Source organism: Balaenoptera musculus, chromosome 1 (assembly GCF_009873245.2).
Source record: "Balaenoptera musculus isolate JJ_BM4_2016_0621 chromosome 1, mBalMus1.pri.v3, whole genome shotgun sequence".
Taxonomy (NCBI): Eukaryota; Metazoa; Chordata; class Mammalia; order Artiodactyla; family Balaenopteridae; genus Balaenoptera; species Balaenoptera musculus.
Window position 1 is genome coordinate 1,271,099 of NC_045785.1, and position 20,839 is coordinate 1,291,937.

General features: G+C 65.5%; 2 protein-coding genes across 3 annotated transcripts; both read right to left on the reverse strand.

Moving 5' to 3' along the window:
• Positions 1-480: 480 nt before the first annotated feature.
• On the reverse strand, positions 481-16,368 carry PANK4 (pantothenate kinase 4 (inactive)). Of its 2 annotated transcripts, none has more exons than XM_036856539.1 (19): positions 16,237-16,368; positions 12,521-12,603; positions 12,021-12,235; positions 11,375-11,558; positions 10,927-11,019; positions 10,404-10,557; positions 10,136-10,317; positions 9,375-9,456; positions 8,566-8,666; positions 6,269-6,424; positions 5,439-5,551; positions 5,043-5,130; positions 3,994-4,145; positions 3,123-3,178; positions 2,920-2,969; positions 2,420-2,524; positions 1,953-2,053; positions 1,782-1,850; positions 481-1,052 (listed from the first exon to the last, which is right to left on the reverse strand). In XM_036856539.1, exons 1-19 carry the CDS (start codon positions 16,358-16,360, stop codon positions 839-841), a joined length of 2,322 nt encoding a protein of 773 aa, XP_036712434.1. In that variant the 5' UTR covers positions 16,361-16,368; the 3' UTR covers positions 481-838. The 2 variants fall into 2 exon arrangements, with proteins under 2 accessions (XP_036712434.1, XP_036712444.1); XM_036856549.1 differs by lacking the exon at positions 481-1,052 and adding an exon at positions 1,102-1,555.
• A 2,673-nt stretch (positions 16,369-19,041) lies between these two features.
• HES5 (hes family bHLH transcription factor 5) lies at positions 19,042-20,050 on the reverse strand. Its single transcript, XM_036824927.1, has 3 exons — positions 19,660-20,050; positions 19,419-19,584; positions 19,042-19,316 (listed from the first exon to the last, which is right to left on the reverse strand). The coding sequence occupies exons 1-3, from the start codon at positions 19,897-19,899 to the stop codon at positions 19,042-19,044; spliced, it is 681 nt and encodes a 226-aa protein (XP_036680822.1). The 5' UTR covers positions 19,900-20,050.
• Between the last annotated feature and the right edge of the window lie 789 nt (positions 20,051-20,839).

The window sequence follows — 20,839 nt, forward strand, 5'->3', positions numbered from 1 at the left end:
AGCCCCCGCCATCTCGCAGCACCTCCAGCACGGGGCCCAGTGAGCCCCCTGCCCGCCTGCCGTTAGGCAGGGCTCTGGGCATGGGCTCAAGGCCGTGGCGACAGAACCCACGTGGTCTGAGGTGCTCTGAGCAGGAGAGTGGACCAGCCACCAAGCCCCTCGAAGCCGGTGGCCTCCTCTCAGCAGCTCTGGAGTCAGGAGTGCTGCTCGAAGCCTGTCTGTCCCTCCCGTGTGCAGCGGGGCCAGGCGGGGCAGGGGCACAGGGGGAGGCCTTCTCCAGATAGACACGCCGGGGAGAGATGCTGGAGGCCACGTGACAGCGCAGCGGCCATGGCCCATGGGCCAAGCTGGGCCTAAGAGTTCTAGAGATCACCTAGGGAGAGACCCCACTGCTGGGTTCCCTGGGGGAGGGGTGGGCAGGGCCCCCTGGGGGGGCTGCCCACCCTCACACCAAACAGCAAAGGCAGAGACGCTCTGTTCTCACTCTGGAAACTATTCGCTGTGCCCTGACCTCAGTGTCCCGTCAGAGGCATATATGTATATATTTATATTTATATATATATATATATATATGTATATATATATAAAAGATTATTTAACAGTTAAATATATTCCAATAAGAACGTCTCACGGGACAAAAGTCGTGTCTCCCCACCACGAACACGGCAGCACTGAAGAAACACCAAGCCCGAGGCCACGAGCGCTGAGCCCACACCTGGGTGCAGCCGGCTCTCTCACAGAAGCACAATATAAATATTCTGATTTGAACGCGGGTCCCTGTTGCAGTCGAGATACGCTCCTGACGCGGCGGGCAGAGCAGCCCGGCGGCGGCGGCGTCTCACTCGGCTGGGACCTCGTACTTGAAGATGACGCTGAAGAGCTGGCCACCCAGCCGCTCGGCCAGCCACGAGTTCTTGATGACGGCCAGCTTGAGGCTCTCGCAGCGCAGGGCCGCGTGGTAGTTGGTGTGGACGGCGCGGCCCATGCCCTCGATGACCACCAGGTCAGCGCCGCGCTCCCGCACCAGCACGGCCAGCCCCTTGTCCAGGCGGCTTCGGGGAGGAAGGGGGCAGTGAGGAGGGTGCAGGGGGGGTGCCTGGCACCCTGCACTAAGCCGCACCCGGGGCAGATGTCGCACCCTGCCTCCCGCCAAGGGCGGCGACTGGCGGGAATGCCGGAGATCCCCGACCCTCGGCCCCCCAACTACGTGGGCCCTGGGTCCAGCCTGCTCCCCGGACAGCCAGCCCGGCAGCCGCCCTCCCGGGGCCCGGGGCCCAGGGTCTCGGGGACCCATGGCAGCTGAGCTCCCGTTACTACAAGGAAGCCGGTTCTGAAAACTGGGCCTTAATGATACTTTTGTATTTTGAACTTTAAAGAATCTGAGTCCTTTTTACAGGTTTTTATTGTCTCTCCTTGTTGGATAATAGTGGACCTGGAAGGGGATTAAGTCAACACTGGAGAATCAGCACCGGAACAGACTGAGAGGCTAACAGACTGAGAGGCTAACGGTCCCAGAGCCCAGATGTGCCCTCCTTTACACGGGCCGCTCCAGGTTCTAGAAGCCCCAGGGTGGAAAGCACTACAGTGATGAACTGATTATCTAAGGATAATTATCCAAGGTGGGGACATGGGGCCCCTGCTCCTTCCTCCCAGGGTCTCACTGAGCCCACCCTCGGCCAGGTGCCCGAGGGAAGAGGTGCCTGGACCCCACCCGGGGCTGCGGCTGGCACAGCTGACTTCTGTGGGGACTAGGGGGACCTGGGGGCGGAGGGGCCACGCACCTGAGGTCGAGACACGGGGAGCTGGAGCCCGTCCGCGTGAGCAGCAGCCTCTCCTCTCTGAGCGCCGAGCTGCCGAGCACAGGGTCGGCACCCGTGAGGCGGCGCCCCAGGAGGCTGCCCCGCCGCGCCCCCGCCTCTCCGCGCCGGGCCCCAGCCTCCCGCCCAGCTTACCGGACGACGGGGTCCATGGCCGCGATGCGCTCGGCCACGATGAGGGACTCGCTGTAGGTCACGTCGTTCAAGGCCGGTCCCGAGTTGCACGCCAGGATGACCTGCGGCAGGACGCCCGGGCTCTTTAGGGACCTTGGCCGCCGGCAGTACTGAGCCAGCCTGGGCTCGCCCGCCTGCCCGCCCGCCCGCCACCCACCCACCCACCTGGGGCTGCCGGCGGAGGAGCACGGCCTCCGGCGACCTCTCACGGCTGGGCCGGCTCTTGGGGCAGGATGGAGACGGCCCCAGGGCCCCGCGGTCAGGCTGACCTAAGCCCCAGGACGTGACCGGCCAGGTCTCCTCCTCTGCTCCTGCCGTGCCACTGCCTACCCGGCACCTACCTGCACACGGAGGGGCCCAGGGCAACGCCAACCCCACCGAGCACAGGAGCCGGGCAAGGGACCCGCCACGCGGCCCTCCACACTCACCTCCGTCCCTCTAGAGAGAAGCTCCCTGACAAAGGGGAAGACTCCCAAAATGACGTCTACTCCACTGTTATCTGCGAAAATTAAGGCACATTTGTGAGGGGGCCCCTGTAAGACAAAACCAGGACGTTCAGTTGGGAACAGGCGCGTCCAAGCGTTCCAGACACCTCCACACTCCACTCCCCGCGGCCGGGCGAGGGCTGCTGGGTCCTGCGGGCACTGGGGGCACAGGGGCAGCCCCGGCCTCTTCCAGAACTGCTAGCCCGAAGGACCTCTGACCTGAGGCCAGTGACCTCATCGCTGTCCCGCAGAAGTCAGGCTTGGAGCAGGGAAGTCAGCTCGTGCTTGTAGCTCGGGGCGGGGGGCTGGGGGGACACTCTTGGGGGCCCTCGGTGCACCGCGCGGGCCTGCTCCCCACCCCAGGCAGCTCTGCGCCCGTCGCCCGCGCCACCTCCCCGCCCGGGCCCCTAGGGCACAGGACAGGGGGGCACAGCTCCATGTACCTTCAGTCTCTGAAGCCAGTTGCTGTAGGAGTCCACGAGCCAGGGCCGCTCTGTGGGACACAGGGACACGGTCACCCGCCCGCCGGCCTCTCCGGGGAGCCAGTCCTCACCTCCCCCCAGCTCAGCGGGGACGCGCGGCCGCCTCGCTACTCCCCCCACCGGCCCGAGTCCTGGCACTGGAGGAGAGCCCTGGGCGCCCCTACCTTGCAGCTTCCTCTTCGCCTCCTCAAACCCGAACTGGGGGTCAGATTCAAGGACGCTGCACAGAGGAGGAGAAAACAAAGTCACCAAAGCCCCGGACCTTGGCCTCCGTCGCTCCCATGGGCCACAAAGCCCCTCCCGGGCTGGACAAGCGCACTGTCACCCGTCACTGCTGCCGCGTCAGCTCGAGGACGGGGGAGGTGGCACGGGGAAGCCTCGGTGCCTGCAGCCACAGGCCAGGCCCCCGGGGAGCACCGGCCACCAGCCTCGCCCCAACGTGCCGCCCAAGGGGCAGCCAGTGCTGAGGGCAGGGAGGGGGCGGCGGCTGTCCTGGGTGTCCGGGTCCGAAAGCGTACGTTGGGTGACCCAGCAAGGCCCCTGCACGGGAGCCCCGGGGAAGGCACCAGACGGCGGGCCCCGGGACAGGACCCCTGGGGGGCTGGGGAGACGCGTGCCCACCGCTGAACTTCACGAGGCACCTATTTACTCCAAACACCCAGTATCATCTAAGCCCACTCCACAGTCACTGTGAACGTGGAGTTTCACACTGAAAACACCCACACCTGCAGCCCTCCACGCGCATACTCTTGCGTGTGGGCGGGCAGGGAGGCGGGGTCCCAGCAACTGTCCCATCTGTTCCCGAGGCCACACGTGCCCAGCAAGCCCCGAGCAGCACCCCATTCCCCGAGAACCCCTGGTGCCCCCACTGCCACCTCCTCGAGGGCCAAGCTGGGCCGGCCGAGGCTGGGACTGCCGGAGCCACGCGTGGCCCAGGCGTCAGTTCGGGCCCAGGGGCTGTGGCTCTAAGGCCGAACTGGAAGGAGGAGGGGAGGGGACGGGCCTGCGGGGGCTGTGAGGACAGCGGGCACCTACTCAGAGACGGCTTTCGCTCCCCAGTCGAAGACGTTGCCCGCCAGCAGCCCTTTCACCAGGGCCAGCTGCCTCTCCTCCCAGCCCAGGGCGTCCAGAGAGTGGATCACCCTCTGGAAACACTTTAATGCCACGCCGTTGTCTTTCTGCTTCACCTGCGGGGAGACGCGAATGAAGACGTGGCCTGGCCTCCCCGAGGCCCCCGGCAGAGTGGGGAGAGGAGGGCACCATGCCGGGAGGCTGCAGAGACACCACCAACAGCGAGCCTGCCCTGGGGGACGGAAGACGCCCACGTGACGCCACTGCAGGAGGCTAAACAAACCCAGATCGCGTCAGGTTAAAAGCAGCGCTGACTCGGAACCGCGCGGGCTGAGAGCAAGCGACGGGGGCATGCTGATATCGGTGCAGGTGTGAAGTGTGCACTGAGGGCGGAGGCTCAGGTGTGACCGCGCCGTGGCTGAGGGCGCAGGACCCACACCCCCACGGGTGCCCGCTGCCCTGACCGTGGAATCCTCAGCACCCAGACCCACTGTCCCCAGACGCTCCTGTGCCAGGGCAGGGAGGAGGTGGCAGTGAGCTGGGGTCGGCTGGCCCTGGACCCCGCCCACGGCTCCAGGGCACGAGGCTTCCTGGTCAGAGAGCCCAGGGAGGCACCTCCAGGCCACCAGCCAGGCCCTGGATGGCTCGTGGCCAGGACGGACATCCTCAGGCACCAACTCTTTGAGTTTCCCGGCTGAGCTCAGGAGGCCAGGAAGAGGGGAGGGGGCCTCAGTGCCACATGCCCGCCACCCTCACCGGCTGCTGGTCAGAGGCCCCAGGACACGCTGCTGACGAGGTCACAGTGGTGCCGGCTTTGGTCCACAGCTGTTCAGCCTGTGCTGCCGACCGAGGGGCCGCGGCCCAGCGCTCCTGGGAGATGGACCCTCACCAGGGCGGCTCCAGGATGCAGCCTGGCTGCCAGCACACCCGCTCGCTGGACAGGACGGGACTGACGCCCCGGTCCCCATGGCCCCCTGCAAGCACGTGCCCACCCACGAGAAGGGGGCGCTCACCTTGGAGTAGGGGTCCGGGAAGTTAAACTCGTTCAAACAGTGCTCCCTCGTGTCCAGGAGGCTGCGCACGGTCAGGGTCCCGTAAGCGCTGAAGACAGAGCCAGGCGGAGGGCGGCTGAGTGGGCTGGACGGCTGACTGTGCTGCCCATCGCGCCCTCCGCCCCCAGGGGCGTCCTCGTGGCGTCCAGGCGCCAACAGGAGAAGCCCAGGCGGCCAGCGGGGTGGTGAGGCCGAGCCGGCACCCGGTCGTGCTGAGCGTCCCCGAGTGTGTGCCAGGGGAGGGGCGCAGAGCTTCCTGGGAAACTTCGAGGGACTCGGCCCTCGGGTGCGAGCGCGCGTCCCCGTAGAGGCCGCCTCTCGGGGCTCTGGCCCAGGGCAAGCAGGCGGGCCACTCACAAGGGCTGGTGCCGCAGCGTCTGCAGCTTGTCCCAGTACTTCTGGCGGAACTTCTCGGCCCTCTCGGCTGCGTCCACGGAGCCCGGCTGGCTCGCCACGGCGCGTTTCACGACCTACCAAGGACGGGGCGGCCAGCAGTGCTCAGGGCAGCCCCCAGCCCATGGATGGCAGGCATTGGTGGCAGGCGTTGGTGGCAGCCACTGGGGGCTTCCCTTGCCAGGTGGGAACGGGGCTGCCGCCAGCCCTGACCCAAAGCTCATATCCGTGTCCTCCGATACCAGCCCCAGGGCCCACTGGACACCAGCTCCTGCTCTGCTGAGGGGACTGGTGGTGTGCAGGGTCCAGAGCAGGGTGGGACCCCTCGCCCTGAAGACAGACCCCATGGGCCTCTCTGAGGGGCTTCATGGAGGAATGGGTGTTCCCAGGAGCCTCCCATGGCCTTGAGACCTGACCCCCCTGAGCCCGGAGGCCAGCCACTGCTGCCCCTGAGCCGTGTGCGAACTGCTTGCTTTTTAAAGAGACACGGTAGCCGGGAAAGCCACTTGCGAGCTGATGAGGACGCACCTCGCTGACACCACGTCCCAACAAACTACTCAGTCAGGTTCCCACCTTGGAACTGCGAATTACACCTCAAATAAAAGGTTCCTGGAAACGCCTGTTCTCCTCCATCCCGCCTCTCACCGCCCCTTGGGAACCTGAGACGGTCAGAGATAGCCAGGACCTCAAAGGCCCACAGCCAGTTTCCTGGACGGACGGATGTCTTCTTCCTGGGGGCGTCCAGCCCCGCCCCCAGCCCTCACCCCAACCTCACCCCCGCCCCAGGCCCTCACCCCGTCCAGGGCCTCCTCAAAGCAGGTGAGCCAGTACTTTCGGGCCAGCGCGTCGTCCGTGAGGTCGACCGTGTCAGGCACGTAGGAGGACGGGTCCAGGAGGAGAGGCAGGTTGACGAGCGGCCTCTCCAGACGGTCCATTTCCAGCAAGTCGAACTGGGAGGACGAGAAGTGGGAGGGCACGTCAGCCGTGTCTTTTCTGAAAGACCAAAACCCCCTCCTACAGGCCTTGGAACCGGCTTCCCTGCACGAAGGGAAGCTGCTGTGCGCGGCTAACGGAGAGCCCGGTCCCTCCCCGGCCCTGGGTCCTGCCCGCCCTCTCATGGCCTCTCTCAGCCCGGGCGAGCCCTCCACTTGTCCGGGGGCCTGAGCCCGATGCCCCGACCCTGGGTCCGCTCACGCCCTCCCTGTCTTCCTGCCGCACTCCGTGCTCTCTGCTCCGCGCTCTGAACCCCTGCACACCGACCGCCTTTCTGGTCCCCCCTCCCTGCCCGCCGGGCTCTGTCCTGCGGCTCCTGCCCAGGGTCGGTTCCCAGGCGAGGACACACCGCCCCTCCCCCCCACGCCCCGCATCCGGACCCACTGCCCCTGCCACGCTCAGCAAGGCCGGATGCTCGATGCCCACGGCAGTGTCTTTCAAACGAAGGGTCCTGTGCGCCTGGCCCCGTTCTCGGATGAGAACTGTGGCAGGCAGCTGCTCCAGGGACGTGACAAGCGAGTGAGCTCAGGGCTCGTCCTCCAGGCACCCCTCCTGCCCCCCGCCCTCCAGGGAGCTGCCCACCTGGGACTTGGCCCTGTGTTGCTGACCGGGCCACTAGCAGGGTGAGGCGGCAGGTGTGCTCGGACCAGGGATGGTCTGGATGAGAAGATTCACCCCACGAGGGAGAGATTGGCTTTGGGGACGCGCCATGTGACCGCACGTTTAGCAGGGACGGAGCCGGTGTGTTTCGATAGGGGTCAAAGGTGGCAATGGCTGCCTCCTGCCCGGCTGGCCTGCAGGGGCTGCCCTGCCCCCCGAAGCGTGGGAGCGACCTGAGCTCGGCCTGGCCTTGGCTGTGGACACCCAGAGAAACGGCCTGGCCCCCTGCCCCTGGGGATCCCCACGCCCACTCGCAGGGCCACCCCAGCACGACAGGCGCGTGGGGTGCCCAAGCTGTCACGGAGAGGGCCGTGTTGCACGTCAGCGCTGGCTGAAAGGTTTCTTGCCCGCCCACCCGTTTCATCTTGCCGTCCGTGTGGCCGGCACCCACGTCGCCCTTCGACAAGTCAGAGATGTTAAGGCCTTTCTCTGCACGCCCGTCACGGCTCCGACCGGGCCTGGGCCTTGCCAAACCTGCCCCTGGCGCCTGCCCTTGGGAAGGGCCCAGCTACCCCCGCACAGCTGGCTGCGAAAGATGTGGTGCGGAGCTGTGGGAACTGGTGGTGCCACACGCGGGGGACTCTCCCCAGGAAGTGAGAGGCGGATGAGGCACATTCTTGCCATGTTTACACTGATTTACAAGAGAATCTGCGTCTACGACTAAAAAGCAACTTTCCCTCCAAACGGCCAGCAACCTGTCCTGAAGGTGGCGTCCCGACCTGTGTGCACAGGCCAGGCAGCTGCAGGCCTGGGCCTGTCCTCCAGCCCCCCGTGCGAGTCTGATAAACCGCTCCCTGGGTTCTCAGGGGCGTGATGTCAGTAAGCCGGCAACAGCTCGTCCAGCGATGATCTGGGCCAGGACGGGGCCACGGCAGTACCATCCCGTCCCAGCTGGGACACCCTCTCCCCACCGCTCGGCTGGCCAGGGGAGCCCCCATCCAGACATGGTGGGCCTCGCCCCAAGGGGCGACTGAGGAAAGGGTGGAATCTCCTGAGGAAATTCGCAGACTCTGCATGCCCGGTACCGCCTTGAAACCATCACGCAGAGAACGTGGTCTAAGAGAAGGGGTCCAGGCTGGTGCCCACGACCCACGGTTTTAACCCGATTCTGCTGTGAACGGTCCCAGGGCCCTAGGAAAGACCCCCTGTGCTCCCGAAACTTTATATTCTCCCTGCAAACACGGCGGGGACTGCGTGGCGCCGAGGGCTCCGGCTGAACGCCCGAAGAACGTGCGACGCTACGGGAGGACGAGGACAGCCGGCTGCAGGCTGCAAACGTCTCCCTTCGGCCCCAGTCTGCGGTTCGTGACCGGCCTGCACCACGAGGAGGCGCCTTTGAGCCCGGCCACGGCAGCACAGGGGCTCTCCTCGGGGACTGCCAGGAGGCCCCAGCGGAGGCGGCGCACGCGGGACCCGGGGCCACCAACCCTGTACTCACAGTGCCGCTCCTGGCCCGCTGCGTCGGGCAGAGCTCGGGCGACGAGCTCATGAGCCCGGAGCTGCCGGCGTAGTTCTCTTCCCAGCTGTACTGGTTCGGGTCTGTGGACAAGAGAGCCGGTGTCAACCGAGGGGCGAGCGGCTCGGCAAACCTTGGGCGGCCGGACTGCCTCCGGGAGGACCAGCTGCCGAAGGTCTCCCTGGCGCCAGGCGAGCCGGGGGCGTTGCTCTGTCGCGTTATTTCTCACTGGCACGGAGACCTCGCAAGCTGGGCAGTAGCTTCCGAAAGGTACCCGTGGTTTATCTCAAGTAAGAAGTTGGACTTAGGGACGCAGTGAAGGTCTGCCTGGGCTGCTCTGATTGGCGCTGACCCCCAAGCAGTCTGCCCTGTGCTTCCTCGGGCAGAATCATGCCTGCGATTCCTTCTCGTGTCCTTCAAAGAGGACAGACCGGATGTGCATCTGAAGCGACAGCTGGGCAGACGGCCGGGAGGAGCCGGAGGGCACCGGAGGGCTGAGGCCTTCGGAGGCGAGGCCATGTGCGCAGCCCCTGCACGGAGCCCTGTCGCTCACAGGGACCCACGGGTCGATGACGTGGCGCCCACGCGAGTCGGTTTCCACTGGCCCCGCAGGAGAGTCACAGCAAAGGCTCCTGCCACTGCCGGGGACGGCCCACGAAGACACCACGTCCACCCACAGCCCTCGATCGTCACTCAGCACGAGCAGCCACTCCAGTCACTCCCCAAGGGCCCCCCGCCTCCCGATGCCGCTGCCCAACACAGGCCACGCCCCACGGCCACGCCGTACTCACTGTCTTGCTCGGCTCCTTTAAGAAACGCTCCTATGGCGCCCAGGTAGCCTTCGTGCCTCAAGAACAGCGCCTGGACCTCCCCCTGCCACGGAGAGGCCCCTGAAGCGCCACTCAGCCCGAGGCTGCAAGTCCACCCGACAAAGGTGGCCTCCCTCCCAACTCGGTGCTTGTCCACAGGGCTGTATGCACACGCGGAATTCAAGAGCCCATCGTTTAGAGCAGCGGTCCCCAGCCTTTTTGGCACCAGGAACCGGTTTCACGGAAGGCAACTTTTCCATGGACGGGGGTGGGGTGGGGGGGGGCGTGATGGTTCGGGTGGTAATGTGTGAGATGGGGAGCGGCCTGCTTCCTAACAGGCCGCAGACCGGTACCGGTCCGCGGCCCGGGGCGTGGGGAGCCCTGGTTGAGAGGGTGAGTAACTTCTTCCACAAAACGGACACCCACCCAGTTCCCCACCCTTGCTGGGGGCCACACCCCCCCACGCCGTGACCGACACCTAGAACCTCACCTGGAGCTCGCGGACAGTGGGAGGCGGTCCCTAGACCCCACCCCCGGCAACGCGCCAAACTCAGGGATGGCCACGGCGCTCCAAGCGCAGGATGCCCGGAGCTAGTGGGTGGGAAGGGGCTGGGGGCAGGGGCTAGGGGGTGCTCAGCTGGGTCCCGCCTTGCTCCCGTCCCCTCTCAGGCCTGCGAGTTTGGAGACACGGGGGGCCGGGCCCGGGGCGGGCAGAGCAGAGGAAGGACGCGGCGGCCCGTTACCTTGGAGAAGAAGTTGATGCTGTAGGTGATGGTGCGCATGGTGACGGGGTGGCCGCGGATGAAGAAGCCGCCGAAGTACACCCGGTCCAAGCAGTGGAGCTTGGCGTACAGGCAGGCGAGCTGCCCGATGTCATTGCTGATCATGTGCAGCAGGCTCTTGGCCATGTCCTCCTTGGAGAACTCTGGGGGGACGGAAGCAGCACGCTGGGCAAGCGGCCAGGTGGGCGCCGTGCGCCTCCGGGAGCGAGAGCGGGCGAGAGGCCGGTACCTGTGTCCGCGGTGGCCGACTTCCCGAAGCTGCTCGCGATGAGGTTGCCGCTCAGCCCCAGGGTCTGGTGGGCCCCCCCGTAGATGTCCTGCACCAGCATGTCCACGTTCGCGTGCTGGCCTCTGGAGGCCAGGTGCAGCAGCTCGTCAAAGCTCTGTGGGGACAGAGCAGACGGGAGCACCTGAGGCGCCGCAAGCTGGCAGAGCCCCACGGCCCTGGACGAGCCCACGGAAGGAGGCCAGCCGCGGCGCTGGGTAGGGAAGGCCCTCTCCTGTCATGGCCCAGAGGTGGGGGGAGACGGGCAGCCTCTGTGGACCACCCAGCTGGGTGACACTCTGGCCACTTGGACGCCCATCCTTCAGAGACTCGGGAAGCAGGACGAGGCACAGGGAAGAGCCACTTTCGCAACCCTCCCAGCCAAGCACAAGCCTCCGACCCCACAGCCGCCACCCCTTTGCTGAGGGCGCCAGGAAACAGGCTGTTCCGCGGGGCCAGGGGCGTCCTCCTGCAGCTGCCCAAATACCTTAGTTTTGGTGAGCAGAGCCCCAAGCCCCCAGAAGGTGCCGCCCCCAATGGAGCTGCCGCCGATCCACTCGAACCTGTCCTCTGTCTCCACCTGGAGCGAAACGAGGGCAGGTGCGTTAGCAAGGGGGCCCCCAGCCACTGCCCAGCAGGTCCCGGGGACGCGGTGGCTCAGGGGTATCCCCCGCCCTGGGTGGCGGCGCCCTTGAAGGCCGAGTCTGGGTGGGCTCGGCAGGTGCTCGTGCTGGAAGTAGGGGGCCCACCTCCCCGCGGACCACCCGCGCCAGGCACTCCGCGTGCCGCCTCGCGCCCGTGAGCGCCAGAGGCAGGCCTGGGTCTGTGTCCGCCTCCCTGTGCCCGCGTGCCTGTGCCCGGCACGGCTCCGACACTCAGCCAGTGCTCAACAAAGCGCTGCGGAGGCCCGTCCCCTCCCACGAGCCAGGCCCCACCTTCACGATAGAGACCCCAGAGCCGACGCTGACTAGGAGGTAGGGGAAAACGCTGGGCTGGTGGGTCTGAAACCGGAACTCGGGGTTGGAGCCCTTCTGGTACACGAAGGCCTCCTGCGGGATGTTCTTCAGCACGAAGTTGCAGCCCTTGATCAGGCACGTCATCACGTCCTCCTTGTCAACCCTGCCAGGGAGCAGCCCAGCCATGGCACCGGCACGGGCCACGGCACGAGTGGCCCCCGCCTCCCCGCCCCCGTGGCAGGGCCGTGGCCCCGGGACCCTCCGTCCAGCGGGACGGCGAGCGTCGCGTCACCACGGGAGTGGGGCAGACTCGGTCTCGGAGCTCCGTTCCTTTCCTTTCAGCCCTCGCCTCTCCCCACCCACCATCTTCAGTCCCCGGAGTCTTCCTGAGCTTCGGCCACCTGAATCCCACTGCAGCCGGCCCAGAGCCTGGCCTCAGGCCCGCGGCCACCCACCAGCCACCCAGAGCCTCACTCGGTCCTGAGGTCTTAGGAGTCCCCAGAGCCGGGCGAACGGGGTGGTGCAGGAGATGGGACACTGCGGCCACCACGTCAGGGCCTGGCCCCGGGAGCGGAAGCCAACCGGTCCCCAAGCTCCCCCTCCCCGCCCCGAGGCCCCCACTTACTTCAGCTGCAGCTTCTCTTCGATGAGGTCTTTGAACTTGTACGCCCCGCCCCCGGTCGCCTGGATGACCTTGGTCTCGGTGTTGACGAGGTGGTCTTTGATGAAGTCCAGGCAGGCTTCTATGTAGGTGTTCTCGAACTTGACAAAGTGCAGCCTGGCGGTAACCTCCTCCTGGACGGAGATCTCGTAGGGCGGCTCGTGGTCCTGCTCTGTGTCCTGGGGGTGAGGGTGGGGAACCCACGTGTGTGCACTGCCTCGGGGAGGGGACGCTGAGACACAGCCCCTGAGTACCCTCGGCAGCGCCGACGACTTCTGCCTACCCTGAAGTCCGTGGGGGTCTTGATGCCGATGCAGGTGGGAGATTCGGGGGGGAGGCACGAGCAGGCGGGGGGGCTCTTGTCAGGGCTGGGATGGAAGGGGAACTAAGCTGGGAGCGTGGAGGGAGGGGCATCGGCACTAGAAGCTTCCAGGGCCTGCCCGGGGTCCTCCCAGGAGGCTCACCTTATCTGAGTGGTCGAAGGACCGCACTTTGGCAACTTTGTGCTGCACGGTGGAGTAGTAGGCCAGCTTGGTCAGCGACCCGCCTACGGGGGAGACACAGATGCAGCGGATTCAGAAGCGGCTGGAAGGGACCCGAGGCTGCCCTTAAACAGGCCCTCCTCTGCCAGACCTGGGTCCTGCCCACAAGGAGTTTGGTGCTACGTGAACTTGAAAACCCTGCAGGGCACCAAACAGAGGAAGGGAATGAACTGTGAGACCTAAACACACTCTGCCTTCCTTGAAGAGCTCTGTTCCTCCTCAGGGCCCAGACTGAAACGGAGATTGTCCGTTTCTCCACCAGCACTGAGTCCTTGACGAGCAAGGAACCTGCTGTTTCTGGGTGACTCGGCGATCGTCAGTGGTTTAGGAAAATTCTGTTTCAAACCCTGATCTTGAGGATGAACCAAAGGAAAAAGCTGACAAATCCACTGTTTTTACTGAAAAGCATACAACTGACGGTCCGTGGAAAGAGGTGGAGAAGGCAAGGCAAGGAGCCTTTCCCAGAGCAGACGGGCAGGGGAGGGCCTGTTTTCACCAGGAATGTGCAAGGAAGGGGCCGGAGAGCAGCAGCTGAGGCCCGGACTCACCAGGGAGGCCCTGCAGAGGGCGGCGGGGACTTGTTAACGCCCCTGGGAAGCCTGGACGCCCCTGGCGTGTGACCAGGGACAGAATATCAGGAAGCAGACGAGGCCTTTGGGCAAGTTAAAAAGATCCCCAGAGCAGTCCTGGAGGAGGAGCTCTAGCGAGCCCCTCTCCTGAGTCAGAGGAGGCATCTGGGAGGCTACAGGTGATTCACGGCGTGAAAGCCACGAACGGCAGAGCAGAGAGAGGCAGAAGGCTCAGCTCTGCAAAGTGACCTTGGAACAAACTGTGTTTCTTAGGCAGCCCGACAAAAATAAGGGGGAAACGCCTTGCCTTGAGAAGGCGGCTAAAATTATTAACAACTGTTGTTTTGTGACAGAATACTAAGAGAATATACCACAAACGCTCAAGTCAGAAACACAGATTTGGAAACACAGTATCCTAAGGCCAAAGCTCTTCCAGGTAACAAATATCAAACCCCAGCTTCCGAGACCAATCACACCTGTCCCATCGGAGCCACCTGCCTGGCAGTGTGGACAGGGCCTCCCGGGACGTCCTGCGACCTGGCCTCGTTGGGCCACGCTTGGTCACTGAACACCGTCGTCCTGGGCTTGCTCTCATCCCCAGACCGTGAGCTTAAGACGCAGAACTTGGCCTTAAGCCTCCTTATCCCTCCTCCCTGCCCCCAATCCCGGCCTGGCCCGGAGCATCTTTCACTGAAATGCTTGTTGCCCGATTCACCTCTGTGAATAAATCGTTTCCTAAAAAGACAGGCAACGCAAAGGGATGAACACGTCTTTTGAGAAGCTCATCAAAAGTTACCCAGGTCACAGAAATCCAATTCCAGACAGTGTGCTCTTCAAGTCAGCTATAAATCACAACCAAAACACAGTGTTGGGGTTTGTGGGGGGCCGTGGGGGGTGAGCTGGGTTCTGTGCACCGCACACCATGCACCCCCAGTGGGGCGAAGCCCGGCACTGCCCAGACTTGGCTCCCACCCCAGCCAGGAGACAGCGGATGGGGCACGGGGCTGCGAGCAGAGAAGTGCGGTCAGTCTGAGCCGGGGTGAGTTCACAGAGCAGCACAGGGGGCGCCTGTGGAAGCCCATCTGCTCTCAGGGTCCCTTGCGAATAGAGTGAACGCCAGCTCGGCCCGGGGCCGCACACGCCACACCTGCCGAGGGCAGTGACCAGGCGAGCCAGCACAGTCCCGCGCTCTCTGGTGGGCGCCATGGGCTCTGCAGACCACCCCACCCCATGCTCCACCCCGGGGCCCACAGCATCCTCGACTGATGGGAGGAACCTGAGCCAGGACCCGCCAGTTCATCCAGAACCCCGGGGCCTGGTGCGGGGCTGTCCTCCACCTCCAGCCACCTCCGTGCACATCCTGCCCTGTGGCCCCTTCTGCTTCACCCAAGGGACCCTCCCTCCGCCCAGCAGAAACCTGGAGTCAGGTCAGCTTCAAGTATGTGTTGACACAAAGCGTCCCTGAGGCTTTTGAAGCAGGGACTCCAACAGCGGAGAGGGGTGCCCCGTCAGAGCCGGACTGAGAGGCTTGGGGAGGGGAGAGGAAACCGGAAACCTGCTTGTGAACCACACCGCTGACGAGCGCTCTGGCTTTGCGGACTCCTGGGTGGAGGACCCCTGCCCTGAGCCGTGACCTCCCATCAGCTACACTAACAAAAGTCTGTCTTTGCGAATTCCCTGGCGGCCCAGTGGTTAGGACTCTGCGCTCTCACTGCTGAGGGCCCGGGTTCAATCCCTGGTCGGGGAATGAAGACCCCACAAACCTCACAGGGTGGGCAAACCCCCCCCCCCCAAAAAAAACACAAATGTTTGTCCTTAGTAGCAATGAACACGTCTTTTAAAGAACCAGACAGAGGACCCAGAGCCAGGGGGAAATTTCAGAGAGGAAATAAACACGCACACTGAAAACGTGCCTTTGAGTGTCCTTCTGCTAAGGAACCCTGACAGGGCTTGGCCCTGGAGGACAGGCAGGCACCCCTCCTTCCGCGCCACAAGCTAGGGCCACGCAGAACGACCCACGTAAGCCCTGTGGCCAGCCAATTTTTGGGGGCGCTTCAGAAACGTTAGGTGCTGACTCGTTGGAGCAGAGCCCCCAGCCCCAGGGTTAGGGCAGCAGCATAAAGTGCGGAAGCTCCGGGCACACGGCCACTGGGCTGCCATCACATCAGGAGTGCACGGGGCCCCGAGGGGCTGACTTGAGCCCCCAGGCGGCTCCTCCGCGCTCACCGTCTCTGGCCCAACGTCCAGCCGGGCACCGGCTGGCGGGTCCCCTTCGGGGGGACGACCTCAGGCTCACAGGTGCCCTCGCCCGCCCTCTGCCTGGCTCCGTCCGGCCTCCGGCTTTGCAGGTGGGGGCTCAGGACGCTCCCCACTTCTCTGGGCGCCGCCCCTCCCCCAAGCCCGTGACTCCAGGGACCGCCCATCCCCCCCCCAAGGACAGGGGAGCGGGGCGGCCCAACCCCTCCGGGGAGAAGCGCACGGTCCGTCCCAGCATTCACTGAGCGGCCACGGCGGGCCAGGCGCGCGGGGGTCCTGGGCCGGAGGGCATGGACCGGCCGCGGACCGCGCGGGTATCCGCGCCTCAGTGTCCACATCTGAGAAAGCGGTCGCCGGGAGGCGTCAACGCGTCGGAGAGGGAAGGAGGGCCCTGCGGGGGGCGGGGCTCGGGGTGCTTCCAACCTGAGGTCTGCGCCCAGGTCCTCCAAAGCCCCGGCCCCAGACACCCGGCCCCCGATCTCCGGCAGGCGGGGAGCTGCGCCGCCCGGCGGCCGACCCCCACCCCCGCTCCTGAGGCGGATGCCAGAGCTGCCACCAGGCCGCCTCTCCCGCGGGACTACGAGCCCCGGCATGCCCCGCTCCGGCCGCGCGGCGCCTGCCGGGAGCTGTAGTCCGGCTGCCGCGGCGAGCGGGCGCCGCCGGCTGCCCGCGGACTACAAGGCCCGACAGGCCGTGCGCGCCGACGGCCCGCGCCCCGCCCTTCGTCCTTGCCACCGCCCCAGCCCGCCGGCCTCGCTGCCCGCGCCCGCGCCCGCCCCCGCCGCCCCGCTCCCCTCGCCCGCCCGCGGCGACCTATGTCTATGGCGAAGCGCTTGGCGTTCTCCAGGTTGCGGAAGATCTCGTCGGGGGGCAGTGTGATGCTCTTGTCCAGGCTGTCCCCGCTGCTCCCGCTGCCGCTCGCTCCACACTCCGCCATTTTGAATGTGCTCGGCCAGCCTCATCAGCCATGGAGATATATGCGCATATATTTGACTGCTAAACGCCTCCCGCGCATAGATTATGCTAATGAGCGCTCGGGCCGGCCCTCGCCCCTCCCGCCGCCGCGACGGTGGCGGCTGGAGGGCCGACTCAGGCAGGCGGGCGCGGGTCCCACAGACCGGACCGCGAGGCAGCTCAACACAAAACCTCTGGGCTGTCGTCGTCTTTGTTGTTCCTTCACTGAGTTGGCCGGATGCTGACCTCAAATGATATGAGCTAGTGCAGAGGGGGCACCTGGGGTTTGGAGACCACCAGGGTAATCGGTTTCTTTAGTGACTGCGGTTGTGAGTCTGGCACCTGCACGTGAAGACACTTGGGACCCACCAGCTTGGTTCCCTAGGAGTGCAGGACCGTGGGTGTTAAAAACCCCATGCAAACAGGGGGAGTTGGGGACCCTACCCTCTAGAAGCCTTTCTCACCCCGCCCGGAGTAGGAGCTACCCTTGCAGCTGGGCAAGATGTGTGAATGATGGTGAGATCCTCAGGAAGTGCAGGGGAAAGCCGGGCAGCCTTCCTGGAGGAGGCCATTTTCTGGCGAAAGAGGGAATCTGTGGGAGTTTGCAGGGAACAAGCTGAGAAAGCTTCCATATGGTGTTGGGGACAGGCGTCCAGGGCTAGTCTCTGGGAAGGCGTGGAGGCTCTTCTTAAGGGGCGTGTACCCCTCAAAGGCAGTGGGCACTTTGTAAAAGAGCCCAGTGTTGGAAGCATGCTGAGGGCCCGCGGTGGCTTTGGCACCTGCCTCCTAGGTGACCCTGGGCCAGTTACTTAGAGTCTCTGGACCTCAGCCTCGGTCTGAGCATGCCACCAGCTGCCTGACCAGGTCAGCCTGACCAGGAGGTACACCGACGAGGGCAGCGATTGCCCCCACTAATTTCAATGATGTGCCTGCCGCACAAGCAATAAACGTGAGGGGTGTGAGAGGGGCTTCCCATCCCTTGCTCACCACTCCCAGGGCTCAGCAGGGACCCCAGAGGCCACTAGCAGTACTGGCCTGGAAGGGGCGCTATGGACCTCCGCTGCAGAGTGGACAGAAAGGGATGGAAGGCAGAGCAAAGAGAGGTGCCAAGCAGGAAGGAGGGAGGGCCAGTCTGGGTTCCTCTGGGTCCCTGCAGACTCAACCAACACCCCGGGCCTGCCTAAAAATAGGTGCCCTTTCTGAGGCCAGGGCCTGCCCTTGGCAGGTTCATTGCCAGCACTGCCTGTTTCAGCCTTGGTGAGCGGTCCACCTGCAGGAAGGCAGGGCAGCTGGCCACCTGTGCGCCAGCCGAGAAAGTGCCCCCAGGAGCTTGTCCCAGGACGGGGGCGCCGGGCAGGGAGGACCATGGAGGGGCAAACACCTTCTGTGTGTTTGGCCCAGCTACACCCTTTTTGCTGTAGCAAGAGGTCTGCTGCAGGCTGTGGCTTTTGGGTTGCTCTCAGCTGGACAGAGCTGGACATTCCTGTCACTTCGTCACCACCCCCACCTGCAGGGAGCTATAGTGAGAGGCCTAGAGCGGGAACCCAGGTCCCCCGCCATGTCCCCTCCTACTGCACACGGGGGACCTAATGTGTTCCGTGAGGCCCTCTCCCTTCCAGCCTGCCTCTCCCCTGCTTCCCTGCCTCTCACTCACTTTCTCCCCAGCCTCCTGACCTGACCCCTCACCCCTCATTTCCAGCTCTGCTCCCCCTCCTCCCTCCCTGCCTGTCGCCTCCTCCGCTTCCTCCCTCTGGGCTTCTCCTCTGCCTGCCCTCCTTCCTCCCCGCTCCCCTCAGCAGGAGCCCAACCCTTCTTCCTGTGTCCAGGGGGGTCACTGGCAAGGACACTGCCCACCTGTGGCTGCATACCATGATAGTGCCCACTGCCCGTCATCCCTGCAGACCCACCTGCCCCGTGGCCACCAAGGACACGTGTGAGGCACAAGAGACAGACCACGGAGGGGGCTGAACTAGTCGGATTTTATTAGAAGTCTTTAGAGCAGTCCCGTGGCTCCCACGTGACTGAGAGTTCAAATTCTGAGTACAAAGTTGTGCCCACGCGCACCCACCCACACGGGAATCCTTTAAGGATCGTGGTGGAGACCCCCAGCCGCCCCACACAGCACCGGTGTGAGCCCCGACCAGACAGCAAAGCATCCCCAGGGGCCTTGCGCCCACGGCTCTGCCCTGTCCTTCCACGCCCGTCCAGGCTGACACTCGTTCCTACGAGGATACACCTTGAGTTCCGCCTTCACAAAAGGCAAATGTGCCCACGGCACGGCCTGCGCCAGGCCCACTGGCCTGGCAGCACCGGATCTGAAGAAAGCCCTCTACGCATGGGGCGCCGGCTGGCCGAGCCCCGCCGCCTACAAATATCATAGAACCCCGGCAGTGGGGACTTCCCAGAAGTCACTTGCTGAAATGCAAACACAGAGCAACCCCATGGGGTCAGACATTTGGCAGAAGATGGGCCCTAAATGACAAGGACACTGCACGCACATTCTCTGAGAATGACCCTCCTGCTGGCCCGCCAGCCTGGAGAGAGAGCCTTCCGGAGAAGGGGCCAGTCCAAGCCAGGGGCGGCCCGGACGATGGGGAGGCCCTTCCCTCTGCCAGAGGAACGCGCTGGCCCTCTGGTCCTCCGGGCAGGGCGGCCGCCCGCGGGTCACCACGGCCGCCAGAGGCCGCAGGCGGGCTGGCGCGCAGCGGCGGCGGCGGCCTTGGCCGGGGCGGGCGCGGGCGCGGAGCCAGGCGCCTTGGGCTCCTTGGCGGGCGCGGCCGGCGCGGCCGGCGGGCGCTGGAAGTGGTAGAGCAGCTTCATCTGCGTGTCGCTGGCCGCGTGCAGCGTCAGGAACTGCACGGCCTCCTGCAGGCACCACGAGTAGCCCTCGCTGTAGTCCTGGTGCAGGCTCTTGGGGCCGGCGGCGGCGGCGGCGAAGGCTGCGGGGAGTCGGGGCGGCGGTGAGCGGGGCCGGGGAGCCCGGGGCGCGGGGCGGGGCGGGGGGCGCGCGGGCCGGGGCTCCAGGGCGCCGGGCGGCTCACCTTTGCTGTGTTTCAGGTAGCTGACGGCCATCTCCAGGATGTCGGCCTTCTCCAGCTTGGAGTTGGGCTGGTGGCGCGCGAACTCCTGCTCCAGAAGCAGCTTCAGCTGCTCGATGCTGCTGTTGATGCGGTCGCGGCGCATCTTCTCCACCACCGGCTTCCGCAGCTGCGGGCGGGAGGAGGGGGCGTCAGCGGGGCCGCGCCAGCGCGGGGGCCGCAGGGGCCGCGGCCGCGCACTTACTCGGTTTTTCTCTTTGGGGCTGAGCAGCTCCACGGCCACGGTGCTGGGGGCCATGCCTGGCGCGGGGAGAGGCGAGGAGGCGAGGAAGCAGGGAGCGGAGCGGGCGCGTCCCGTGCTGGCGCGGGCCCCGGCCCCTATATAGGCGCGGGCGGCGGGCTGGCGCCTGGGGCCCGGGCGCCGCGGCCGTTCCCACACTCCGCGGCCAATGGCGGCGCGGGCCGCACAAAGGCGCCAGCCCATTAGCGCACGCTAAATTGCCTGTGAATTGGCGCGGGCACAATGGGCGCTCCCCGAGGAGCAGGTGGGCCGCGCGGCACAATGTCCGGGCTGTGGGAACGCGCTCGCCCTCATTAGCATCCCGGGGCCTGATGCTGGGAGCCCCGCGCCTCAATATGCTGCCTTTTCCCAGGCCGCGGGGACAAGGGTGGGGGCAGGAAGGAGCTGCGCCCCTCCCCTCCCCTTCCCTCCCTCCCCTCCCCCCTTCCCCTCTTCTCTCCCTTCTCCCCCCCTCCCCAGCGACTCCCGCTGCTGGCTGGCAGAGGCCAGGAGCCCAGATAAGGGGAAGCTTTAGAATGCACAAGTGTGGCGGCTTCCAGGAGGATGGGCACCGTCCCTGACAGGCGAGGGGGACAGAGGAAGCCGCACTTTTCCTGAACAGACACGGTCACCTCCCTCTGCACAGGTGGAAGAGGAGCCCAGGCTCTCAGGATCAGACCTACTGGCACATGTGGCAAGTCCCCAGGCTGTCACCTGAGACACGTGACTTCAGAGCTAGAAAATGGGCTGCCACGCTGGGCTGGGCTCTGGGTAGCTTCAGGGAGCCAGAGTACCCGAAACGCCCAGCATGGAGGCCGGCACCTAGGCGGTCCCCCCAGGAGCTGCACTCCTTCCTCCCTGGAGCAGTTCATCAGGCTGTGGCATCTGGGGTGCTCTGAATCAGCAGGTGGCCTCCAGGGTCCCACCCCACCCCCATCTGGGTGGGAGTCTGACCGTGGCTGTCCATGGAGCACGGGCGGGCGCGTGGCTCCGGGCGTGCTCCGTACAGGTGTGTGGTCACTGCTCCTGCGTGACTCGGGGGAAGCCTCGGCTGCGTGCTACCCTCTGCACTGCCTTAGGAGCACTTGTAGGGCGTGCTGTCCCTAGGCATTTTGCCAGTGGTGAGGAAGGGGGTGCCAGGTGG

What these genes read in the sequence shown, in the direction of transcription:
- HES5 (XM_036824927.1), bottom strand. Translation starts at nt 19,899, where the DNA reads ATGGGCTGGCGCCTTTGTGCGGCCCGCGCCGCCATTGGCCGCGGAGTG. An exon ending in GCCCCAAAGAGAAAAACCGA is followed by an intron (nt 19,585 to 19,659) that starts GTAAGTGCGCGG and finishes TCCCGCCCGCAG; the next exon opens with CTGCGGAAGCCGGTGGTGGA. An exon ending in CTACCTGAAACACAGCAAAG is followed by an intron (nt 19,317 to 19,418) that starts GTGAGCCGCCCG and finishes GACTCCCCGCAG; the next exon opens with CCTTCGCCGCCGCCGCCGCC.
- PANK4 (XM_036856539.1), bottom strand. Translation starts at nt 16,360, where the DNA reads ATGGCGGAGTGTGGAGCGAGCGGCAGCGGGAGCAGCGGGGACAGCCTG. An exon ending in GCGCTTCGCCATAGACATAG is followed by an intron (nt 12,604 to 16,236) that starts GTCGCCGCGGGC and finishes TCTCCCCCGTAG; the next exon opens with GCGGGTCGCTGACCAAGCTG. An exon ending in TAAAGGAGCCGAGCAAGACA is followed by an intron (nt 8,667 to 9,374) that starts GTGAGTACGGCG and finishes TCTTGTCCACAG; the next exon opens with ACCCGAACCAGTACAGCTGG.